This window comes from Balaenoptera ricei, chromosome 8, assembly GCF_028023285.1.
Source record: "Balaenoptera ricei isolate mBalRic1 chromosome 8, mBalRic1.hap2, whole genome shotgun sequence".
Taxonomy (NCBI): Eukaryota; Metazoa; Chordata; class Mammalia; order Artiodactyla; family Balaenopteridae; genus Balaenoptera; species Balaenoptera ricei.
Window position 1 is genome coordinate 49,372,396 of NC_082646.1, and position 24,870 is coordinate 49,397,265.

General features: G+C 34.5%; 1 protein-coding gene across 3 annotated transcripts in view; it reads right to left on the reverse strand.

The window, feature by feature from the left end:
* Positions 1 to 371: 371 nt before the first annotated feature.
* The window catches only part of EED (embryonic ectoderm development), a 32,648-nt gene continuing 8,149 nt past the window's right edge, over positions 372 to 24,870 (reverse strand). The window contains exons 4-13 of one of the 3 annotated variants that reach the window (XM_059929429.1): positions 21,846 to 21,911; positions 20,669 to 20,794; positions 19,939 to 20,020; positions 14,931 to 15,022; positions 12,993 to 13,126; positions 10,347 to 10,452; positions 9,104 to 9,178; positions 1,925 to 2,083; positions 1,118 to 1,191; positions 372 to 707 (exon numbers count right to left, since the gene is read on the reverse strand). In XM_059929429.1, coding sequence (XP_059785412.1) covers positions 581 to 707; positions 1,118 to 1,191; positions 1,925 to 2,083; positions 9,104 to 9,178; positions 10,347 to 10,452; positions 12,993 to 13,126; positions 14,931 to 15,022; positions 19,939 to 20,020; positions 20,669 to 20,794; positions 21,846 to 21,911 — 1,041 coding nt within the window. In that variant the 3' untranslated portion in view covers positions 372 to 580. The remainder of the gene's footprint in view (positions 708 to 1,117; positions 1,192 to 1,924; positions 2,084 to 9,103; positions 9,179 to 10,346; positions 10,453 to 12,992; positions 13,127 to 14,930; positions 15,023 to 19,938; positions 20,021 to 20,668; positions 20,795 to 21,845; positions 21,912 to 24,870) is intronic. The other 2 variants (XM_059929428.1, XM_059929426.1) reach the window with 2 other exon arrangements.

Sequence of the window (24,870 nt, forward strand, 5' to 3'; positions counted from 1 at the left end):
TGTCACAACTCTTACAGAATTTACTTATTACAAAATTATTATAGAAGAAATCATTAAGAAATATAAAACCATAGGAAATACAATTTCCAATAAAGATAAGGGTTTAGTGTAGTCAAGTACTGTTCTAATTGCTTCACATGTATTAAATCACTTGATTCTTTTACTTACCCTAGGTCAGTTAGTGGCAGAGCCAAGATTAAAATTCAGTTTGTTCTAGAGCTTATACTTAATCACTATATTATATAGCTTTCTCCAGTTACACAAATAAAACAATAATAATCACTGCAAAAAGATAAGGTGTAATTTTATTACTTTCAACATTTCTTTTCATCACAATGAACAAAACAAAATAAACTAAAATACAACACAGCTTTACAAAAATAAATTTTTATTAAAAGCAGTAGAGTCTGAGCAGGAGACAGTACAAAGAGTGTAAACAATGTAAACATCACTACATTCAGCTCAGCTTGATTGAACGCTGAAAGACAACTCTAAATGCTCTATGTGCCCTTACTAGCAAGATACGTTAGTTCTACTGTACACAGAAAACACACTCTAATTTTGATTGAGAAAAAGTATTTTATCGAAGTCGGTCCCAGCGCCAAATACTGGCATCATCACAAACAGCTATAAGAATGCTGCTATCCCTGCTAAAACTGGTTTGTCGAATAGCAGCACCACATTTATGATGAGTCAGTGTTGTGCATCTAGGGAGAAAACATGACAACAGGTTAAATACCATGCATATATAATGCTGTCAGTATCTAACTTAAAACAATGAATCAGAAAATGAATAGATGTTCCAAGTCATATAGAAAGCACTTGAAACCAGAATACACTTCACTAAGAGCCCAATCTCAAATTTCATAAAATTTGGGTATATTTTAAATCCAAGAGGCACCATGTGACTTATCTTAAAAAAAGAGAAATAACTTATTACCAAAGTACTTGGGAAAAACAATCATTATTAGAATAAAAAAGAAATACTTTACAATACTCTGAGAATGTTACAAATGATTTAAGGATGTAATTGATACTTGCAATGCCTTCCTCTATGCTGACATAACACTTTGGAGAAAAAGTCAGAAATTATGAAGAGGAATTTCTAAATACTTACTTGGCTTTATGAGGATCTTCTACTTCTAAATCCCAAACATAAAGTTTGCCAACCTGATTGCCCAATGCAAGCATCTGTATAAATATATTTTAAAAAAAAATCAAATTATTAAAATAAGCTATAAAGATTTCAAACAATCCTAAGACATCTTTCTTATTTCAGAAAAACATCAGCTCCAGCCTATGGCAACGTTCTTAGTTATTTCTTTGCATCTTATATTTCCTATATTGTGTAAATGAGGATAAGAGCAACTAATGCTTCACAAAGATGTCTTGAGTAAAATAAGGAGGTTATTTTGCAAATTTACAAAGAACTTTACAATTTACTTACATAGTTAGCATGTACTCTTTATTCTGCCTTAAAGAACTGTAGTAAAAGCCATAGGAAATTTCCAAAGCTTTCATATAGAAATAAATACCCAAGTAATTTGTTATCACAAAATTCTAACACCAAATTTTTAAAAAATTTTAGATAACTAATATTTTGTCTCTATCTTCCACGTTGGTTTTCTATATAAAAAGATTAACACCCTAATCCAAAACAATAAATCTTAGTAACAGATGTTACGGAAAGTAAACACCTAACTGCCACCACTGACACCTGTCGATTTTATTTATAATAAGCACTGCAGATGGTGTGCAGAGCCACAAGGGTAGAATAAATAACATCAAAGGCCAAAGCAATTAATACAAAAAAATCAAGGTAGATTAAACTTAGAGGTAATAGAATACAGATACACTACAGAGAAAACTAAAATTGCCATGGTTTTAAGTCAAATAATTTCACAATGTAAAAATATGTTGCTACCTTTTGCCAGAAATCCATAGAAAACCTCATGTACCAAATGTCACACTGGCTGTAATCAAATCGCCCAAGAATAGTCACATTAGACTCACTGGGTTTAATTTTATCTATATCATCTTCCATTTTGCCAGGTTTCCAGCATACAATGGCATTTTCACAAGACTTTAAAAAAGACAGAAATGAGAAAAAAAGAAATGTTAATCAAAGAACTGAATTTTAAACATTAAAAACAAAGCTTTTTCTCTACTATCATTTCAGAACTCACAGCTCTTAGAACCTGGTTATCCATCTACTGAGTCCAGCGATATACATTCATTTATATTTACAGAGTCAGTATCCACACTTACGGACAAGAAGTCTGATTATCAACAGATTTTGACAGTACAAAAGCATTACACTGTCTAGAATATTCATTTTTGAAGTCACAATTTCTCTTCCAAACCAAAACAAATTCAGCTTTAGATACTTCAGCATCCAGAGACTTGAAGTATTTTATAGCAAACGTAAAATTACAAACACTGTATTAGAATACACAGCTCTTCAATATGGCCCCTGCTTACTTCGCTAGTTTCATCTTTCCCCATTCCACTTCTAAACCCCCGTGGTTCCCTTTGTATCTGGTTAACTATTAATCCTTCTGTCTGCACTACATGATAGGTGCTCAAGAGATGTCATAGGAAAGCTAATGAATTCATAGAAGGGGCCTTAGAGATCAGATTATACAGAAGGCAATAAAAGCAGTAGTTCAATATCAAGACACTGATAAGGGGATGGGATTAAAATAGGCTGAGTTACACCTTCCCGGTCCTGCAACACTGAACCTTTACATACATTCTCTTTAAGCAGCAAGTGGTAAAGAATAGAATGGGAGGAAAAAATGCAAAACAGAGGGCACTATTTATATTCCTGTGTAGGTCAGTGATTTGCTGGCTAAGGGATATTTGGCAATGTCTCTGGCTTCTAGTTAATAAAGGCCAGAGATGCTGAACACTTTGCAAGGCAAAGAACAGCTCCTGCCACAAAAAAGAACTGTCTTGCCCAACGTCCACAGGGCCAGGACTGAGAAATCCTGGTGCAGGCAAAGAATGCCTCCTGGAACTTTACAGGATACAGCCTAACAGCCCCATGTGGTAGCTCTGTGGGGTCACGGGGAGATTAGGGAGTGGACAATATGCTTTTTTTCTTCTCTCCCCTTTTTGGATTATATAAAATCCCAGGGATATGGATCTGTTATACAAGTTCTTTATTGTAAAGTATCTTAGAGATCACCTAGTCTGATGACTCTTAACTAAGTACACAATTGGATTGATATAGACTGTACAGCTTTCTTTAAAAATTCAGCTTGACCCCAACCCTACTGAATCACAAACTCTGAGAGGGGAGGCCAAAGCAGCAGAATGTAAAATACTTCTTTTAAGTGCTTCTTACTGACTATACTGGTAAAGGATCCTTAATCAGTGGAGTTCCCTCATGGAGAACTAAATAATTGCACTAATGGATGGCTGTACTAGAAAATCATCTAGAGAGTTTTTAAACATTACAAATTCCCAGGTCCTTATGCCAGATTTAGAATATCTGGGGATGAAGCCTAGGAATCTATTTTTGCAATGTCCTCCCAATAGTTCTAATGTGGAGCCAGAGTTGAGACCACCAATATTCAGTTCAGCTTCCCATCTAAAATGCAGAAATCCTTTCCTGTATCATCTGATTAAGTTCTAAGAGCAGAAATTTTAGAGCTACTCCTTTTTAAATTCTGCTTCCAAAACAGATGAAGTAGAGGTACTTTTTCCTATTTATCTCGTCAAGTACAGCTTAAAAGTCTGAAGGGTAGGGAGGAGGCAGACTGGTTAGGGGCCCTGGGACATGAAGCACATTGAGTTGCTTGGTTTTCTTTTGCCTCTTTATGTATCCCAGACTGGATGCTAGAGAAGGTAGCAACTCAACAAAGCTAACAAGTGAAGACAAAAAAAAAAAAAAAAAAAAAGCCCCAACAAAAGCCTACTCTCTGCAAAGGACCAGGAAAGTGGCAACCTAACATGAAAGAAAATTTTCAGGTAAACACTTAATACCACAGAAAAAACAGTGGACCCGTCCACACATGTGGACCAGCAAAGTCCCAGTGGGGTCCCTTCTCAGATGATAACTAAACACTTCAAATACGTAACACCCTTACTCCTCCCTACCCCTCATGGTAATGAGGTGACTCTCCTCCTCCTCCTCTGCCTGGGGTGGTATTAGAGGAAGCCTAGCAGAGCCAGAACGTTCACAACCACCCACCACTCTCAGTGTCAGTGGAGACTACTCAGGGAGCAGTACTGAGGCCTCCCAACCCCTCCTGCTAGGGTGGTATCACCTGAGGCCCAGTGAAAAGCCTGAACTCCCACCCCAGTAGTAAAGAGACATCATCACCAAGTCAACCAAGTGGGGAACCTGAACTTCCCTTGCCACCTGCCAATAATGAAGCAGCACTCCCCTTCCCCAGCTGAAAATTTATCAAAGGAAGCCTGCTTAAATATCAGTAAGATCCAGAGTTTCCTAACAGTAACCAAAATATCAATATCTTAATCAAAATTCACTTGTCATACCAAGAAATGTAAAAATCTCAACTTTAATGAGAAAAGATTATCAAGAGATACCAACACTGAGATGACATAGATGTTAGAACTATCTGACAAGGATTTTAAAGCAACTATCATAAAAATGCTTCAATGAGAAATTACAAACACATTTAAAACAATAAAAAAGTTTCAGCAAAGAAATAAAAGATAAGAATCACATGTAAATTTTAGAACTAAAAAAACTATAACCAAAATAAAAAACAACTGAAGGGCTCACCAGCAAAAAAAGAGAGATGAAAGAGTCAGTAAATTTAAAGTTAGAACATAGAAATTACCCAATTTGGACAAAAGAAAACAGACTTATTAAATAATAGAGTCTCAGGGACCAAACAAAAATTATAATATTCACATCATTAGAGTTCCTAAAGGAGAGGGGGAAGAAAGTGGGGCTAAATAAGAATTTGAATAATGTCTGAAAAGTTCCCAAATCTGGGACAAATTATGTCCCCCAAAGACAAATCTACTACAGATTCGAGATGGTGAGTGAACCTCAAAAAAGATAAACTCAAAGAAATCAATATCAGGCATATCACATTCAAATTTCTGAAAACTAAAGACGAAGAAAAAAAAATCCTGAAAGAACACCTTACCTATAGGAAAAAAACAATTCAATGATGGCAGATGTCTCATTACAAATGACAGAGACCAGAAAGAGGGGGAACAACATTTTTCAAATGTTTAAAGAAAAGAACCATCAACACAAAATCCTATATTCAGTGAATATATGCTTCAGGAATGAAGGGGAAATGAGGACATCCTCAGACTAAGAAAAACTAAAAGAATTTGTCACCGTTCTAAAAGAATGGCTACAGGAAGTTTGATGAACAGAAAGGAAATGATATAAGAAGGAATCTTGGAATATCCGAAAGGAGGAATGAACAACAGAAAAAGCAAAATGAGTAAACACAACATTCTGCTTCTTCTCGAGTTTTAAAATTCTGTTTGGTGGTTGAAGCAAAAATTGTAATACTCTGATGAAGTTCTCAATTGTAAAGGGAATATTTGAGACAATTATAAGTGGAGGAGAAAGAGAGAGGTAAGCTTCCTATACTTCACTTGAAGTGGTAAAATGTTGATATACTGACTGATCACATATATATCATATATATATATAGTAACACCCAGAGCAAATACCTACACAAAGAAATATACTCAAAAGTAGTATAGATAAATCAAATTGGAATTCTAAAATATGTGCACATAGGTGAAAAAACCCAGAGAAATGAAAAGAATGAAAGAAAATTAAATGGTAAACTTAATGTAATAATTGGTTAGTTGAGGCTCAAATATAAATGGTCTGAATATACTAGCTAAAACACAGTTTGGCAAAGTGAATTAAAAAAATATGACCCAACTATATGCTGTCTCTAAGAAACTCACTTCAGGTATAACAATACATGTAGATTAAAGGTAAAAGGTTTGAAAAAGATGGGACTTGCCTGGTGGTGCAGTGGTTAAGAATCCACCTGCCAATGCAGAGAACACAGGTTCGAGCCCTGGTCCGGGAAGATCCCACATGCTGCGGAGCAACTAAGCCCGTGCGCAACAACTACTGAGCCTGCGCTCTAGAGCCCGTAAGCCACAACTACTGAGCCTGTGTGCCACAACTACTGAAGCCCATGCACCCTAGAGCCCATGCTCCACAACAAAAGAAGCCACCGCAATGAAAAGGCCGTGCACTGCAATGAAGAGTAGCCCCCACTCGCTGCAACTAGAAAAAGCCCGCGCATAGCAACCAAGACCCAACACAGCCAAAAATAAATAAATAAACTAAAAAAAAAAAAGGTTTGAAAAAGATATACCATTAATTAAAGGAAAGCAGGAATGGCTTATACTACTGTAAGACAAAGGAGCCATCAAAGCAAAAAATTTACCAGAGACAGAGATGGACCTTACATAATGATAAGAGGGTCAAGCTACCAAGACAAAGCAATACCAAATGTGTATACACCAACCAACAGAGCTGCAAAATGTTAACAGAACTGAAGGAGAAAGGGAAAAAGCCACAATTACAGTTGAAGACTTCAACAATTATTTCTCAATAATTTATTAATTATTAGACAGAATAGTGGACAGAAAATCAACAAAGACACAGAAGAATTCAACCACACTGTCAACTGACAGGATCTAACTGACATTTATAGAACACTCCACCCAACAGCAGAGTATACATTCTTTTCAAGCTCCCATGGAACATACCCAAAACAGGGTCATAAAACAAATCTCAAAAAATTTAAAAGAATCAAAATCATAAAGAGTATATTCTGACCAAAATGGAATCAAACTAGAATCAATAAGAGAACGATAACAAGAAAATTTCCTAGCACCTAGAAACTACACAACACACTTCATATCAAAATTTTTATGAGATGCAGCTAAAGCAGTGCTGACAGGGAAATTTATAGCACTAAATGCTTACATTAGAAAAGTCTCAACTAAATAATCTAAGCTCCCATCGTAAAAATAGAAGAACAAAAACAACTCACAGCAAACTAAAGGAAAGAAGGAAGACAGGAGATAACAGAAAAAAATTTGACAAACCCTTAAAAAGAGTGACAGAAGAGAAGACATAAATTACTAATTTCAGGAATGAAACAGGGGCTATCACTAGAGACCTTGCAGATATCAAAAGGATAATAAGGGAATACTACAAACAACTCTCCACACATAAATTTTATATTAGATGGAATGGATTAACTCCTCAAATAGCACAAACTACCACAATTCACCCGATATGAAACAGTTCATTTGAATAACCTTTTCACTTTTAAGGAAACTGAGTGTTTAATTTTTAAACTCCTCCTCAAAAATTTCTAGGCCTAGAGGCCAGTATTATTGAGACCAAAACCAAAGGCAATATAAATAAGAAAACTTCAGACCAATATCATATCTCATTAATACATATAAAATCTTTAACAAAATATTAGCAAATAGAATTCAGCAACATATAAAAAGAATTATACAGCAAGACCAAGTAAGCTTATTCCAGTGATACAATATTCAGAAACAATCAGTGCAATCCACTGCATTAACAGGCTAAAAAAGAAAAACCAGTGATCATATCAGTTGATGCAGAAAAAGCATTTGACAAAATTTAACACCCATTCATGATAAAACTCTGAAATAATTAGGCAAAAGGACAGCTCTCAACTTGATAAAGAACATCTACAAAAATCATAGTTGATAGACATACTTGTGAAAGACTGAATTCTTTCCCCCTTTAACATCAGAAACAAGCCTAGGATGTCTGCTCTTAACACTGCTATTCAACACAGGACTAGAAGCTTACCAGTGAAATAAGACAAGAAAAGGAAATTAAGAAAAATACAGTTCAGAAAGGAAGATATAAAAACTGTCCTTATTTGCAGATGAAATTATGATCTATGTAGAAAATCCCATGTAATTAACCAAAAACAAACAAAAACCTTCCTGAACTATAAGTAGTTCAAACAGATTGAAGGATTCAAGACTAATACACAAAAATCAATTTATTTCTATATACTAGTAATGAACACAAAGAAATGGAAATCAGAAATACCATTTATTACAGTCACTCTAAATGGAGAGACATACCATAGTCAAGGACCAGAAGACTAAGTAGAGTAAAGATATTAATTCCCCACCAAACTGATATACAGGTTTAACACAATTCCAATCAAAATCTCCCCGCCCCCCAAAAAAAATCCCAGTGAGATTTTTAGTAAATGTAGACAAGATTATTCTAAAATTTATACACAAAGACAAAGCAACCAGAATAGCTAAAATAATATTGAAAAAGAATAAAGTGGAAGAAATCACTCTACCAACTCCAAGACTTATTATAGAGCTAGAGTAACCGAGCCTGTGTATGTAGTACTGGTAGAGGGAACAGAATAGAAAAACCAGAATTGGCCTCATACAAGTATGGCCAAACAATTTTGAAAAAAGTACAAAAGCAATTCAAAGGAGGAAAGATAGGCTTTCAACAAACGGAGCTGGAACAACTGGATAACTACAGGCAAAAAATGAACTTTCTACCTAAACCTCATACAAAAATTAACTTAAAATGGACCATTAAATTTAACATAAACCATTACAATACTTTTTGAAGGAAACACAGAAGAAAATCTTTAGGACCTAGGGCTCAGTGAAGAGCGTTTAAACACAATATCAAAAGCATGATCCATAAAATAATAATTTTTTTAAAAAAATCAATAAATTAATTGAACTTTATCAAAATTAAAAACATTTGCTCTGTAAAAGACCCTGTTAAGAGGATGAAAAGACAAGCTACAGACTGGAAGAAAATATTTGCAAACTAGTTATCTGACATAGGATTTATATTTAGAATATATGAAGAACTCTCAAAACTCAACACAGTAAAAAACAAAACAAAACAAAAACCAATCCAATCAGAAAATGAGAAGATATGAAGAGACATCATTGAAAGGATATATGGATGGTAAATAAGCACATGAAAAAGATGTTCAACACCACTAACCATCAGGGAAATGCAAATTAAGACCACGATGATGTATCACTACACACCTATCAGAACAGCTAAAATAAAAAATAGTGACAATACCAAATGCCGGCGAAGATTCGAAGACACTGGATCTTTCATACATTGCTGGTGGGAATGTAAAATGGCACGGCCACTCTGGAAAATAGTTTGGCAGGTTCTTAAAAAACTAAACGAACTTAACCATGACCTAGCAATTGCTCTTCTAGGCATTTATCCCAGAGAAGTGAAAACTTAAGTAAGTCCACACAAAAACCTATACACGATTGTTCAATAGCAGCTTTATTTGTAATAGGCCCAAACTAGAAAGGATCAAAATGTCCTACAATAGATGCATAAGGTTAAATAAACTGTGGTACATCCATTCCATGGGATACTACTCAGCAGTAAAAAGGGAGACCTATTGATACACACAACAACTTGGATGGCATTATACTGAGTGAAAAAAAAAATCTTAAAAGGTCCCATACTGTAACATTCTTGAAATGACAAAATCACATGTGATAAAATAACATAGAACTACACACGCACATTGTACAATGTCAATTTCCTGGATTTGATATTGTATTATAGCTATGTAAGATGTAATAACCAATGGGGGAAATTGGGTGAAGGGCAATATGGGACCTCTCTGAACTGTCTTTGAAACTTCCTGTGAATCTAATTTCAAGATCAAAAGTTAAAAAATAGAAAGGTAAAACTATACCCTCATGGCCAAGGAAAAAATAAATCAGGCTCTGCCCAAGAAAATGTGAAATGCCCTGAAACCTGTATCAAGAAAAGAAACTAGATAGCAGTTTCTCCAAATTTGACAATCCTAAATGTTCAGATGACATCACCACCAACTTCTCTAAATTATCAGTAAAAAATATATATATAAACATATGTATCAACATACTAGAGCAGGGGTTGGCAAACTACATCCCATGAACCAACTCCATCTGTCTGTTTTTGTACATGTAAGTTTACTGAAATGAACACAAACATTAAAAAAAACAAAAAAACCCAACCACACTACTGGTTTTAGATATTGGTTATTTTACAGTAACACTGGATATCAGAGAACAGTATCACCTTGCAAGTTAACATTTTTCATCTTATTGGAACACAAATTATAATTCATCAGGATGTTTTATGTCTAAAACAAATTTCCAAGTCTTTCGATGTTATCATAAGACTTAAAAAAAAAAAAAAAAGCAATTTCCCATCTGTTATCCAATTTACCAACTGCATAAAAAACTGTGCTCCCTGCAAAGTTCCAACTCACACAAACAATGGAAATACAGCTTAACAGCAGTTACCATACCTTGGAAAGTATCAAATCACCTAACCATCGCACACAATCGACATAATTTCTATGTATGTCTCTGGTAGAAAAGTCAGGAAAATGAATTTTCTGAGAAATAAATGGCCTGAAATGGAAATATCAAAAGTTAAGAGAAAAACGTGTAGCAAAAGCTCACTAATTTTCCTTTTTGGATTTATAAAACTTTGAAAAATAAAATATATGAATACTAATTCTTTTGTGTTTCTACAAAACTAAATACCTTCTTATCTGTTTACTCGGAGCTAAAATCTCATTCCATTTTTGTTTCTACATTTTACGCCATTATTAGCTCTCAACTGAATTTTGTATTCATCCTATGAAATTTCATTTATAAAAACTGCACCTTCCTGCCTTACTACATATAGGCCAAAATTAATCACTTCAATTCTGGCTATCCTAACCAATAACCAAAAACACCTGATTACAGAGCTGAAAATTTCTCATAGAAAATACTAAGCTACCTACTCAATCCTTTAAAATTAAGCATTAATGGTCTATGAAAGTAAACACATCTAGATTATTTCAAAAGATAATTATCTTTTAGGAACAATGACACATCATTTCAAAGTCTGCTAAAGGTAAAGTTAGGTGAGAATCCTGCACAGAACAACAATTTCTGAAGGTGACATCTGACAGGAATTTGACATTTATTAATTAGAACTTCTCCTGTATTTAGAAAAGTAAAATATGGTGCAACTTTTCCTTAAAGATGTTTGTGAGAAGACCATAAACTAGAGAAGTTGTTACCAATTCTGAAGTTAATTAAATGTATACCTAATATTTCTAATCTAGTAAGTGATTCAGTTTTATTTATTTATTTTTATTTATTTTATTTTTGGCTGTATTAGGTCTTTGCTGCTGCACGCAGGCTTTTCTCTGGTTGCGACGAGCAGAGGCTACTCTTCATTGCAGTGCACAGGCTTCTCATTGTGGTGGCTCCTTTTGTTGCGGAGCACGGGCTCTAGGTGTGTGGGCCTCAGTAGTTGTGGCACACGGGCTCAGTAGTTGTGACTCGTGGGCTCTAGAGCGCAGGCTCCGCAGTTGGGGCTCACGGGCTTACTTGCTCCACGGCATGTGGGATCCTCCCGGCCCAGTTCTCAAACCCGTGTGTCCCCTGCATTGGCAGGCAGATTCTCAACCAATGCGCCACCAGGGAGGCCCCTGATTCAGTTTTTAAGCTGAAGTAACTGCAGAAGTATCATATACCATGAATTAGTTGTGTCTTGGGCAACTCACATGTCCTCTCTTTGCTTTTCCCTCATATGTAAAAAGGATGTTGGGCTGAATCATTTCAAATACTCTTTCCAATTCAAATTCTGGGATCTTTTCTTTTCTTTCTTTTTTTCTTTTTTTTTTTTGCGGTTTGCAGGATCTCAGTTCCTCAACCAGGGATTGAACCCAGGCCATGACAGTGAATGCCTGGAATCCTAACCAGCAGGCCACCAGGGAACTCCTGGATTTTTTCTTTATTAAAACATTAAAATGCTGTTAATGATCTGATATAAATTCTTAACTGCTATAATTTTATTAATTACGTTTTAGCCAAATATATATTATAATCTATGGTTAAACCTCTCTCAAGAAGACCAGCATAATTCACTATTATTTTCTGTAAGCTGTAAAATATAACTTCTATTTATTTCAGAGCTCTAGAAAATATAAAAACATAAACTGAATATTATACTAAGCCCTGGTGTTTTAAAATAAAAATTGAAAGTCATACTAACTCTTAGAGGCTTGAGATCTGATGCATGTCTGTGTATTAAAATATTTACTGATAATTACAAATTCAACTACCAATCTATTAATAATCTGGCTTGATAACCAGAAAATTAACTCTGCTAAAATGAAAAGGGCAAACAAAGTTAACATTTACAAACATATGATAGTCACAGTGAAAGTGTTAATAATAGCTTGATAAGATTCTGAAAAAGACAGTAAATGAATTAAGAGTTGAGGTTTTTAAAAAATATACTAAGAAAACTGCCAAGTTCCCACAGCTAGTCCCTCCCCTTGGTTCAAAGCTCCTGCTTTTGAATTTTCTCCATTTAATGAAGTGAGTATCACTTAAAGGAAAGCATTATGTTATCATGAATTAAAGCTAAGAACCCCATTTAAAATTATGATTTACTTCTTCTGTTTATATAATCATCTTACACAGATGTGTGAGTTTTCAAATAATTTATCTTCTTAGAAACATAATCAATATAATAGTTTCAAGGCATATGAAATTTAAGGACTGAAAATAAAGCTCTTTCATTATGAGTGAAAAATAAAAATAAAAATTATGATTTACTGTCTTGAATTAGAACTTACAGTATTGACAAGCAGTGCTAATAACATTAGCACATGCATACCTAAATAAAAGTAAGTGAAATGTGCTACTAAATTAAGATAAAAATACAACTGAAAGGGATTTTGAAAAATGAGCCACAAACATATTAGACAAAAATAAAGGCCTTCCATTTAAAATCAGTGAATTGTATGGCATATAAGTTATACCTTAAAGTTATTAAAAGGGGATTCTAAAATCAGTGTTGGAGACGTATACAACAATTTTGGAAAAAGTAAAACGCTATTCAACAGCATGAGATAGCAAATTGTTTTAAGTACTACAACTGTTACCTGTTAGTTTTATTTGGGTTATAATCATAAGATTCCTTAATTGCATTCATCATTCTCTTTGAATTGATCCTCCAAAGTTTAAGAGAGTGATCCATACCACAGGACATTATTTTTTCACCCAAAAGATCATAATCCTGTATGTAAAACAGAAAAGCTTAAATTAAATATATAAATTATTTCCCCGAATTATGCTATCTAATTTTCATCTGATGTCCAGTATTGTGAAAATTGTATTTCAAACCACCATACTAACATTTTGGGTTTCATGTATGTAGGCCATAAGTCACAAAGTTTTTACTGCTTTTGAGATTTATTTTAACTGATGTGTCACCACCACAATATATGAGCTTATATAATATGGAAGGCAAAAAAGTAAACTGAATTTAGTTTTATCTATTCAATTATCTTTATTCAAATATTTCCTTTGCTTGATTTTGAAGGTGAATCGAATGATGAGGTAAAACAATTATTCTATGACATAAAAACCTAAATGGTTATGTTACTTTTCTTTGTCTAACCCTGATCAAGCAATGAAACTGACATCTGTATGTGAAATTATGAGTCCTTAAACAATTGAAATTTTAGATTTGTACACCTAAGTCACAACACTTCAGGTACCTTGGTTTTAGAGTTCACTTTTTAAATGAATAAAGGAAAAAATGTCTAAAAAAGGAAATAAGATATTTAAACTTTTTCATTTGCTGTTTACTAATTTTTACTAAGCTCCTAACAGATCATCCATTATAACCTTATTCCACCTCATTTCATAGATAAGACACTGAGGCACAGAGATGATATTTAATTTAGCACATGGTACATACATGTGTTAAGGAAAATCTCACACATCAATCCTTCTAGCAGTGAACTCCTATTGTTACAGAGAAGAGATACAGACTCCTGCTCTCATTTTAAGAAATAACAGTAGAGAGTTCTATTTAAGGAGAGTATTTTCCTCACTAATCTAGATATTCTGTTAATCCAACCTTTGAATTAATCAGGGACACTGTTTTACACAGCCTGAGAGCTTTAGGTTTGGTGTTTATTGAATCCACAAGTCTGGTAGCTGCTCTTTTCCTAATAACCTCACTGTCAACAGCAACAAGACACCCTTAGAGCCAGGAGCTCTCATTAGTTTTTAAGGAAGGTCAGTAGTCTTTTCACACATAAAGCCAGGTGGAGATTGCTATTGCAACTTCTAGAGAATCTAAGTTGCAAGTTCTAGAAAATCCTTTAAGGTAGGTATAATTCTCACAAAAGTATACAAACCCTAACTATAGGAATAGTTAGTACCTCCAATTAAAATGTCACAAGCTTCAAAATATGGTGCCCCTTTAAATAGTTTAAAAAAAAAAGAAAAAAAGAAATGAGCTATAAGGCTACTAAATAAGTAAGCTCTACACAGAACACAAGTAAACCTGAAATAACATAAAAATCTGAAACTTGACTAAAAACATTTATATCATTACAATAGATCAACAGATTATAATACATAAGTATAACGATAACACCATGCCATCAAAGGGAAGAGTTATATAAAACTCAGTGTGAACAACACTTCCTAGAAATGAGTAACTTATATTTCAACTTCAAATAAAAGATGAAAAAGCTTCTTAATTACCAAGTAGGTTAACCTTTTCCTTTAATAACTGAGAAACAACAAAAGTTAACTTGGTGATTTTAGATTAAAAAACGAAAAGAACAAGTTCATAGTACTCATTCATGAGAATCCAGGCACTGAGTACAGATAAAACACAAACAGCCTATTTGCTTTACTTCTTCATCTGTAAGTTAAAACCTTCTCTGTCACAAGTAAATGAAATAACTGTCTGCCAGACTAGATGAAACAAACCACATGCTTTCTTATAAGGAAAGAGTTCTATGGGTATTGTTCACAGCTTTGTACACCTGAAGGTCACTGCCCTGTAGCTTTCAACTTACAGCACTTAGAACTTCATCTCTGTGCCCTTCTACACCTCCAAATATTGCCACCAGAGTGTCCGTTTGGATATTCCATAATCGTAAAGCATGATCTAGTACAGACATAAAAAAATTAATATGAACTTTTATCATTCATTTACTGTGGACTTTCAAAAGCTCTTTAAAGAAGAAAAAGCTACCAAAGTTTGGACTAAACTTACTCACAGTAAAGATTAAGAAGGAATCCATACCATATAGGAACTTAAAATATTGATATCACCTGTAGATTTAACTAGGTATGAGCTCATACTTTCAAGATAAGAAAGAAATATTTCTCTGGTCCTAAATTTGATTATTGCATGTACCACAGAACAAGGTACTAGCTTTTCTCTCTACCATATCCACATTTACAAATTGAAGAGGACAAAGTAGATTTATAAGATTTCTATAGTAAATCCCAAAATAGGATTGAAACATACATAGTGACATAATTTTAGAGTATTATAGACCTTTCAAACATGCTATAACTGTAAATTGAGCAATCTAATTTTCCACTAAACATCAGCAACAAAATAAACAGACAGCAATATTCATAAATATAATACTATGCAGAGCTTGAAATATAGCAATGTCCATACTGTACATGAATATTGACATATTACACAGGTAACACTAAGAGGCAGTAATATATTGTGTTAGTGGAAATTAACATTGCTACAAAAATGATTTCTTGATTCCAATTTGTGTCCAAGTTTTTGTGCAGACATATATTTTCATTTCTCTTGAAGAAATACACACCTAGGAGTGGTAATTCTATGTTTAACTTTTCAGGACTGCCAGACTGTTGCCAGTCCTTACATTTTACATTCCCACCAGCAATGGATGAGGGGGGTTCCAATTTCTCCATATCCTAGTCAACATTTTATTGTCTGTCTTTTTGATTATAGTCATCCTAGTAGGTGTGAAGTGGTATCATTTTTTTAATTAACATCTTTATTGGAGTATAATTGCTTTACAGTGTTGTGTTTCTGCTATAAAACAAAGTGATTCAGCTATATGCATACGTATATCCCCATATCCCCTCCCTCTTGCGTCTCCCTCCCACCCTCATCCCACCCCTCTAGGTGGTTGCAAAGCACCGAGCTGATCTCCCTGTGCCTTGCAGCTGCTTCCCACTAGCTATGAATTTTACATTTGGCAGTGTACATATGTCAATGCTACTCTCCCACTTCATCCCAGCTTACCCTTCCCCCTCCCCGTGTCCTCAAGTCCATTTTCTACGTCTGTTTCTTTATTCCTGTCCTGCTCTAGGTTCATCAGAACCATTTTTTTTTTTTTTTTAGATTCCATATACATGTGTTAGCATACGGTATTTGTTTTTCTCTTTCTGACTTACCTCACTTTGTATGACAGACTCTAGGTCCACCCACCTCACTATAAATAACTCAATTTCCTTTCTTTTTATGGCTGAGTAATAGTCCATTGTATATATGTGCCACATCTTCTTTATCCATTCATCTGTCGAGGGACACTTAGGTTGCTTCCATGTCCTGGCTATTGTAAATAGTGTTGCAATGAACATTGTGGTACATGACTCTTTCTGAATCATGGTTTTCTCAGGGTATATGCCTAGTGGGATTGCTGGGTCATATGGCAGTTCTATTTTTAGTTTTTTAAGGACTCTCCATACTGTTCTCCAGAGTGACTGTGTCAATTTACATTCCCACCAACAGTGCAAGAGGGTTCCCTTTTCTCCACACCCTCTCCAGCATTTATTGTTTGTAGATTTTTTGATGATGGCCATACTGACCGCCCTGAGGTGATACTTCATTGTAGTTTTGATTTGCATTTCACTAATGATTAGCGATGTTGAGCATCCTTTCATGTTTGTTGGCAATCTGTATATCTTCTTTGGAGAAATGTCTATTTAGGTCTTCTGCCCACTTCTGAATTGGGTTGTTTCTTTTTGATATTGAGCTGCATGAGATGCTTGGATATTTTGAAGATTAATCCTTTGTCAGCTACTTCGTTTGCAAATATTTTCTCCCATTCTGAGGGTTGTCTTTTCGTCTTGTTTATGGCTTCCTTTGCTGTGCAAAAGCTTGTTTCATTGGGTCCCATTTGTTTATTTTTGTTTTTATTTCCATTTCTCTAGGAGGTGGGTCAAAAAAGATCTTGCTGTGATTTACGTCATAGAGTGTTCTGCCTATGTCTTTCTCTAAGAGTTTTATAGTGTCTGGCCTTACATTTAGGTCTTTAATCCATTTTGAGTTTATTTTTGTGTATGGTGTTAGGCATTTTTCTAATTTCATTCTTTTACATGTAACTGTCCAGTTTTCCCAGCACCACTTATTGAAGAGGCTGTCTTTTCCCCACTGCATATTCTTGCCTCCTTTATCAAAGATAAAGTGACCATATGTGCGTGGGTTTATCCCTGGGCTTTCTATCCTGTTCCATTGATCTATATTTCTGTTTTTGTGCCAGTACCATACTGTCTTGATTAGTGTAGCTTTGTTGTATAATCTGAAGTCAGGGAGCCTGATTCCTCCAGCTCCGTTTTGCTTTCTCAAGATTGCTTTGGCTATTCGGGGTCTTTTGTGTTTCCATACAAATTGTGAAATTTTTTGTTCTAGTTCTGTGAAAAATGCCACTGGTAGTTTGATAGGGATTGCACTGAATCTGTAGATTGCTTTGGGTAGTATAGTCATTTTCACAATGTTGATTCTTCCAATCCAAGAACATAGGATATCTCTCCACCTGTTTGTATCATCTTTAATTTCTTTCATCAGTGTCTTACAGTTTTATGCATACAGTTCTTTTGTCTCCTTAGGTAGGTTTATTCCTAGGTATTTTATTCTTTTTGTTGCAGTGGTAAATGGGAGGGTTTCCTTAATTTCTCTTTCAGATTGTTCATCATTAGTGTATAGGAATGCAAGAGATTTCTGTGCATTAATTTTGTATCCTGCTACTTTACCAAATTCATTGATTAGCTCTAGTAGTTTTCTGGTAGCATCTTTAGGATTCTCTATGTATAGTATCATGTCATCTGCAAACAGTGACGGTTTTACTTCTTCTTTTCTGATTTGTATTCCTTTTCTTTTTCTTCTCTGATTGCTGTGGCTAAAACTTCCAAAAACTATGTTGAATAATAGTGGTGAGACTGGGCAACCTTATCTTGTTCCTGATCTTAGAGGAAATGGTTTCAATTTTTCACCATTGAGAATGATGTTGGCTGTGGGTTTGTCATATATGGCCTTTATTATGTTGAGGTAGGTTCCCTCTATGCCTACTTTCTGGAGAGTTTTTATCATAAATGGGTGTTGAATTTTGTCAAAAGCTTTTTCTGCATCTATTGAGATTATCATATGGTTTCTCCCCTTCAATTTAATATGGTGTATGACATTGATTGATTTGTGTATATTGAAGAATTCTTGCATTCCTGGGATGAACCCCACTTGATCATGATGTATGATCCTTTTAATGTGCTGTTGGATTCTGTTTGCTAGTATTTTGTTGAGGATTTTTGCATCTTTGTTCATCAGAGATATTGGCCTGTAGTTTTCTTTTGTTGTGACATCTTTGGTTTTGGTATCAGGATGATGGTGGCCTCGTAGAATGAGTTTGGGAGTGTTCCTCCCTCTGCTATATTTTGGAAGAGTTTGAGAAGGATAGGTGTTAGCTCTTCTCTAAATGTTTGATAGAATTCGCCTGTATCACTGTGGTTTTGATTTGCATTTCCCTAATGATTAATAATGCTGAGTGCCTTTCTATGTGCTTATTGGACATTTGTGCAAGTTCTTTGGAAAGATGTCTATTCAAAACCTTCGGCTGTTTTTAATTTGGTTGTCTTTTTATTACTGAGCTGTATGACCTCTTGATACAAGTCCCTTATTAGATACATAATTTGCAAATATTTTTTCCTTTCTATAGGTTGCCTTTTCCTTCCTTGAGCATTACTTACAGAAAAATCCCTATTCATTTTGAAAAGCTGTTTGAAAAATGCTCTTACTGACACAGTGGGGGAAGAACAGGGTTAAAAAGTTGTGACATTAAGAACAAGTAACGCATTATGGCCTATGTTACTTGTAAAGGAATACTTGAGCCCAGCTAACGTTATTAAGAGAAGAGAAAAAGTTATCAGCTCCCTTCTTAGGTGTCTATTTCCAAACAAGCCTTGATAGTTAAAGAAAAATCACACTGAAACATGTTTCATGTAAGAGTTTTAATTTGAGGACATCTTTTAATATGAGCAGATTGTGGGGGTTAGGTTATCGGTGTGACAAGCCATTAAAAGAATAAACTTGACTAGAATAATAATGTAGAAATGCAATGAGAAAGGGCAATCGAAAACAGAATGTAGAGATAAGAACAACCCAAATCATTTTAGAGAGCTCAGAAATGATTAAGAATGATTAAGAGGACTGTCTGAACCCAGAATAAACTTATAATGCCGACATAGCCATACAGAGCAAAGCAATGCTTTCTCTTTATACATAAGGGAAAAATTTCAAAGAGCTTACGCTGGATAACTTAGCATTTTAAGGAATTCTACAGGGAATCCTTTATAAAACAAAAGTTTTATATAGAGAGAGTCAAAAAAAAGCAATATCGATCTTCAGATGCGTTATTTCTTACTACATGATTGGAAAGAATGGTTAAGATGATTTGCAAAACTACCTTCAAACTATTAAAAATGTCATAACTTTGGTGATCTGCCACTTAAAATTAATGAAGCTTAATATGATAATTCAATTGCAGATAAAGTTCTAAAACTATCATAATGCAATATGGTAAATAAGGGTAATACACACTTAATCCTCAGTACCAATTATTTTATTTACATTGTATGTTAACAGTGTATTTCAAGGTCCCATTCTCCAATTCTTGGTTTGGAGATGCTAATGTAGCCTAAGATTTTTCTAAAACTTACTTCTTTTTAAATTTGGCTTTTTTCCTTAGAACAGTTTGTCCCTAAAATAAAAAACTCACTCCCAAATAACAGAACTAAAGAAACATATGCTTCTCTTACCTTTACTTACTGACAGGAGAAGATTTGGATCTCTTGGATGGAATTTCAGCTCATTGATAGCATTTCCATGGCCAACATAGTGCTATAATAAATTTAAAACATTTCTTCAACTTTCATATAAAAATCAATAAATTCTTTTTCATTAATCTTAGGAGAATGGAAAAATAGTTTCACTTGAAGTAGCGGTTCTCAACCTTGGCTGCATATTAAAAGCACCCAACTTGAAGGAAAAATAAAAGATGTTCAAGTCCCATTTGCAGATATTCTGAGCCACAGCAAGGATTTAAAAGATTATCAGATGATTCTAATGTATCCCCAAGGTTAAAGTGATTTGTGAAATTTCTTTTAGTATCAACTTCCAAGGCTTCACTTTTCAGTTCTTTACAAGGCGCTCTTGACTCTATACCCCCTATTTAGGGGATTTTGGAAAATGAGCTCACTCTTTTCTTATTGTTCATTTAAAGCCTCTCAGACTAAAGCAAGACAAAAGGACAGAAATTATTTTAAAAGAAAATAGTTCAAATGATAAAATTTTCCCACTTATTCCTTAATTTGCATTACCCAAGTGTGACAAAGGTCTCAAAAGACTTGTCTAAATGAAGCAATAGGCAAAGTACAAACCAAATTAGAAATTGCACAGACATTGACTCTGTTTTAAATTCAACATGACAAGCTTTTGCAGGTGTGCATTCAAAAAAAAGCAGATCTGTAATTTAACAAGAAAACCCACCTTTATGCATTGCATTGTTATGGGATTAATTATCCTAATTATGCCTCTAGATCCAGCTACAGCTAGCAGAGGATGGCTTGTATTGCTATCATATGTCCATGCACAAGTGTAAAAGTTCTCATCAGCCTAAGAAATGCCAGTTAAGAAATATAATTTGTTTTTGAAAAGTAAACACATCAATGATCACAATACTATTCACAAAAACCTCCAGAGAACTGCTGAAGTTTTTGACAAAGAAGTTCCCATTTTTCTTTACACTACCAGGTTTAACCAATGGAGATTTTAGGTCTAAAATCTACACCAAATGATCAAACAAATCCAGTCCTTCCACTCAGATTTGATTACTATTTTGCTGTTTGCACAACTATTTACCTCTGTCTTTTGAAAGCAGCCATAGGCAATGTGTAAATGAATGGGCATGGCTGTGTCCCAAATAAAAATTTATTTACAAAAACAGGTGGCCAGCTCTATAGGCTGTAATTTGCTGATCCTGGCTCTATCTCAGTAACTCTATGTGCCTCTAGATAAAGATCAATAACTATTCAGTTTTCCACCTTTTCCTGTGTGATACCTTCCCAATACGGGCTACAGGTCACTTCTTTTCTTATCACCTAAGGGAAGACTAAATGTTCCTGCTTTTTCTTATTTGCTAGCTTTTTCAAATGGATCTGGAAGAAGTCTTATCACCAAACTTTGACTGTTGTACCCTTTGGCTTTTTAAAGCTTTTTCTTTATAAACCCATGTTTTACAGTATTTCCTAAACAAATTGCACATGTTTATTTTTTCTCTGTAGGCTTTGATGACCAAATACTCAGTATGACTGCCAGGCACAGATTCTGATTAACCCAAGTTCACCAATATAACTGCCCTGAAATGATAAAATTCCAAGCAAGGTCAAAGAAACAGGAAGTTTCTGCTATCATTTTCTATTACAGGATTTCCAATGCTCATCTCCAGACACGCACACTGTCCTCCTTCATATCCACCCTACAATGGTTTTCTAGGAATCAGGAAAACTAGATACTAGGAATCTTTTGGGTGACAGTGAAGGAATAGCATTGGTTAAAGTTAAGAAAGGACAATGTAACTTTAGAGAACTAATTTACAAAAGTTTTGGGGTACTTATTGAAAGTCAATTTCTTTAGCCAACAATATTGAAAACCCAGGAAAGGATACATCAGCATCCACATAAGATTGCAACAACCGGATTTCTCCTTGTGAGTGACATTCATATAAGGTAACCTAATGAAAACAAAAATACAGTAAATTTTATCTCAAATGTAGAAACACACTCTTCAGCTTTTGAACATATTTTAGTCACAAATGTATCTCAAAGATGCTACAGAAACTACTGCTTTAAAAGAGCTCCTTTAAACTTAAGGAAGCTATTGTAAAGCCTAATGCATCACATAATTTCCAGAATATATTAAATACTACAGTAATAATAATGGTTTCTATTTCCAATGTTTTCAACTTTTATCTCATCCATGTAATTGCACCAACTCTTCCAAGTAAATAAAGTTGAATACCTCACAGTAAAGTATAACTACTCCCTAAAATTGTAGTTTATCTTTTTTTTTTTTTTGGCTGCACCACAAGGCTTGCAGGATCCCAGTTCCCTGACCAGGGATTGAACCCAGGCCTATGGCAGGGAGTCCCAACCACTGGACCATCAGGGAATTCCCGTGGTTTATCCTCTTTTAAAGCTTTAAAGTCTTTGGATAGTTTTAGAGCATTATTAATTACATATAAGAAAATCTAGGACTTCCCTGGTGGCGCAGTGGTTAAGAATCCGCCTGCCAATGCAGGGGACACAGGTTCGAGCCCTGGTCCAGGAAGATCCCACATGCCATGGAGCAACAAAGCCTGTGCGCCACAACTACTGAGCCTGTGCTCTAGAGCCCGGAGCCACAAGTACTGAAGCCCGTGTGCTACAACTACTGAAGCCCGCGTGCCTAGAGCCCGCACTCTGCAACAAGACAAGCCACTGCAATGAGAAGCCCGCACACCGCAACAAAGAGTAGCCCCTGCTCGCCACAACTAGAGAAAGCCCACACGCAGCAACGAAGACCCAACGCAGCCAAAAATAAATAAATAAATTAAATTAAAAAAAAAAAAAAGAAAATCTAAAATTTGCCTAATAATTTTCTCATGGACATTGCTCATCAAATATTAACTTTCTGATATACAGTGGCCTTTTCGTCACATATTCTAATAATATATACACTTTATTCAATTATGTACAGTTGTCCCTTGGTATCTGCCGGGGATTGCTTCCAGAACTCCCCCCAGATACCAAAATCCGAGGATGCTCAAGTTCCTTATATAAAATGGCATAGTGTATGCATATAACTTCACACATCCTCCCATATACTTTAAGTCATCTCTAGACCACTATGACATCGAATACAATGTAAATGCTATATAAATAGTTGCCAGCACAAAGCAAATTCAAGTTCTGCTTTTGGAACTTTCTGGAATTTTCTTTTCTGAATATTTTTGATCCACACTTGGTTGAATCTGCGGATGTGGAACCCACAGATACAGAAGGCTTACTCTATAATACTAAATTTTTTATAAATTTCTTTCCATTCTTCTTACAGCTTAGTCATGTTAGCAATAACCTGTTATTAATCTTAATAAGAGTCTATAAGAACTCTATAAAGATCCTTTAAATCATCTATTATCACCTATTAATAAGATAATTTCTACATTAATATTCTAAAAAAATTCCTTATATGGATGCTAACTAGGTTGGCTTAAAAGATTATTTTGTTTTACTTTTCTTTCTTTTTTTAAAAAAAGAAGTCCAAACAGCAGAGCTTTTTATAATTCAGTAACGTATAATTCAATGTCATTTTAAATGAGAACAGGGATTCTTTTTGTTAGAAAGCCTGGAACATTACAATAAGCATACTGGAGCACAAATTATACTAATTCTAATTATACTAATATGATGGTGAAGTTAGTGAAGCATAATCAGGCTTATAGTGATGTCTTAAAAGTGGATTCAAATGAATTAATAATGGATTATGTTCCCAATTTTCGGAAAAAATAACCTTAATCTCTTCTTCAAACTACATCAATTTCCCTCTGAATTGTTGTTGTCAAGCTACATATCACAACCTATATTTGGCTAAACACCAAAAAAACCTGTTATCCCAGGTTATCAACTTGAGTATTGAGTTTCAAATTTTCATAACTTCAATGACCAGTAAAAGCAACAGAGCCTTAAATGTAATTAAAACTTCCTTAAAGACTTCCAGGAAATTACTTAAAGCCAAATTTTACTTTTTAGAAAACAGGAATAGCAAAGTTCTAGCCCAGAATAGATGCATGTGTGTTTGTATGATCCTCAAACTTTCAGAATAAAAAAGGAAAAAAGCTTGGAAATATGCTGACATTTGAAAAATACTCAGCTGACAACTCCCAAGTTAGTTTTGATTGAGAACAGAATACTAACACTAAAACAGCAAACAAATATAGGAAACGGCGTGCATTAAAAACCATGGTCTTTTATTTCTCTAAAAAGCTTAGCACAATTACTAAAGAAGCATAAAATTTAATTTCACTCAATTAAAATAACTTATGGAACACCTCAGATTCACCTCCTTTCCCTCCCCTCTTGTGCTAAAGGTAAAAAAAGTGACTTTGTTTATTGTCAATCCATACCAATTAGTCAATTTCTTCCATCTTTCTTTTTCCAAATACGCCAATCTATTTCTCTGTTATTTCTCATAACTCTTAGTACAGTACTAATGAATAAGCAGAATGTCAGCTAATACAGTAAAGACTTATCAGGAGGACAATTTTTCCGTAGTGATTTCAGATTAACAGAAAACTCCTGATTCTCCCTGGTAAGCACTAGGGAATCATCCTTTTTCCCATTCATTTAGAAGTGAATGGAAATAAACAAGTCTTTGCAATCCACTTTTTCAGCCCCAGGTTTAACTAAAAAGTTAAATAACCATTTACATCAAAACATGCCCAGCATGGTTTTTTCCATGCATTTTCTCAGTTCAAGATACTCTGGCTTCCTAAAATAAAAACAATTCAAAACAAATATTTATTGCATATAATTAAAATATTTTCAGTAACTATTACATAAATCCACTGGATTTACGCTTTCCATTTACAGAGAGCAATTAATTATGTTTACTATTTTTAAGAAATCACAGACTTCTTACCCTAAATTGACAAA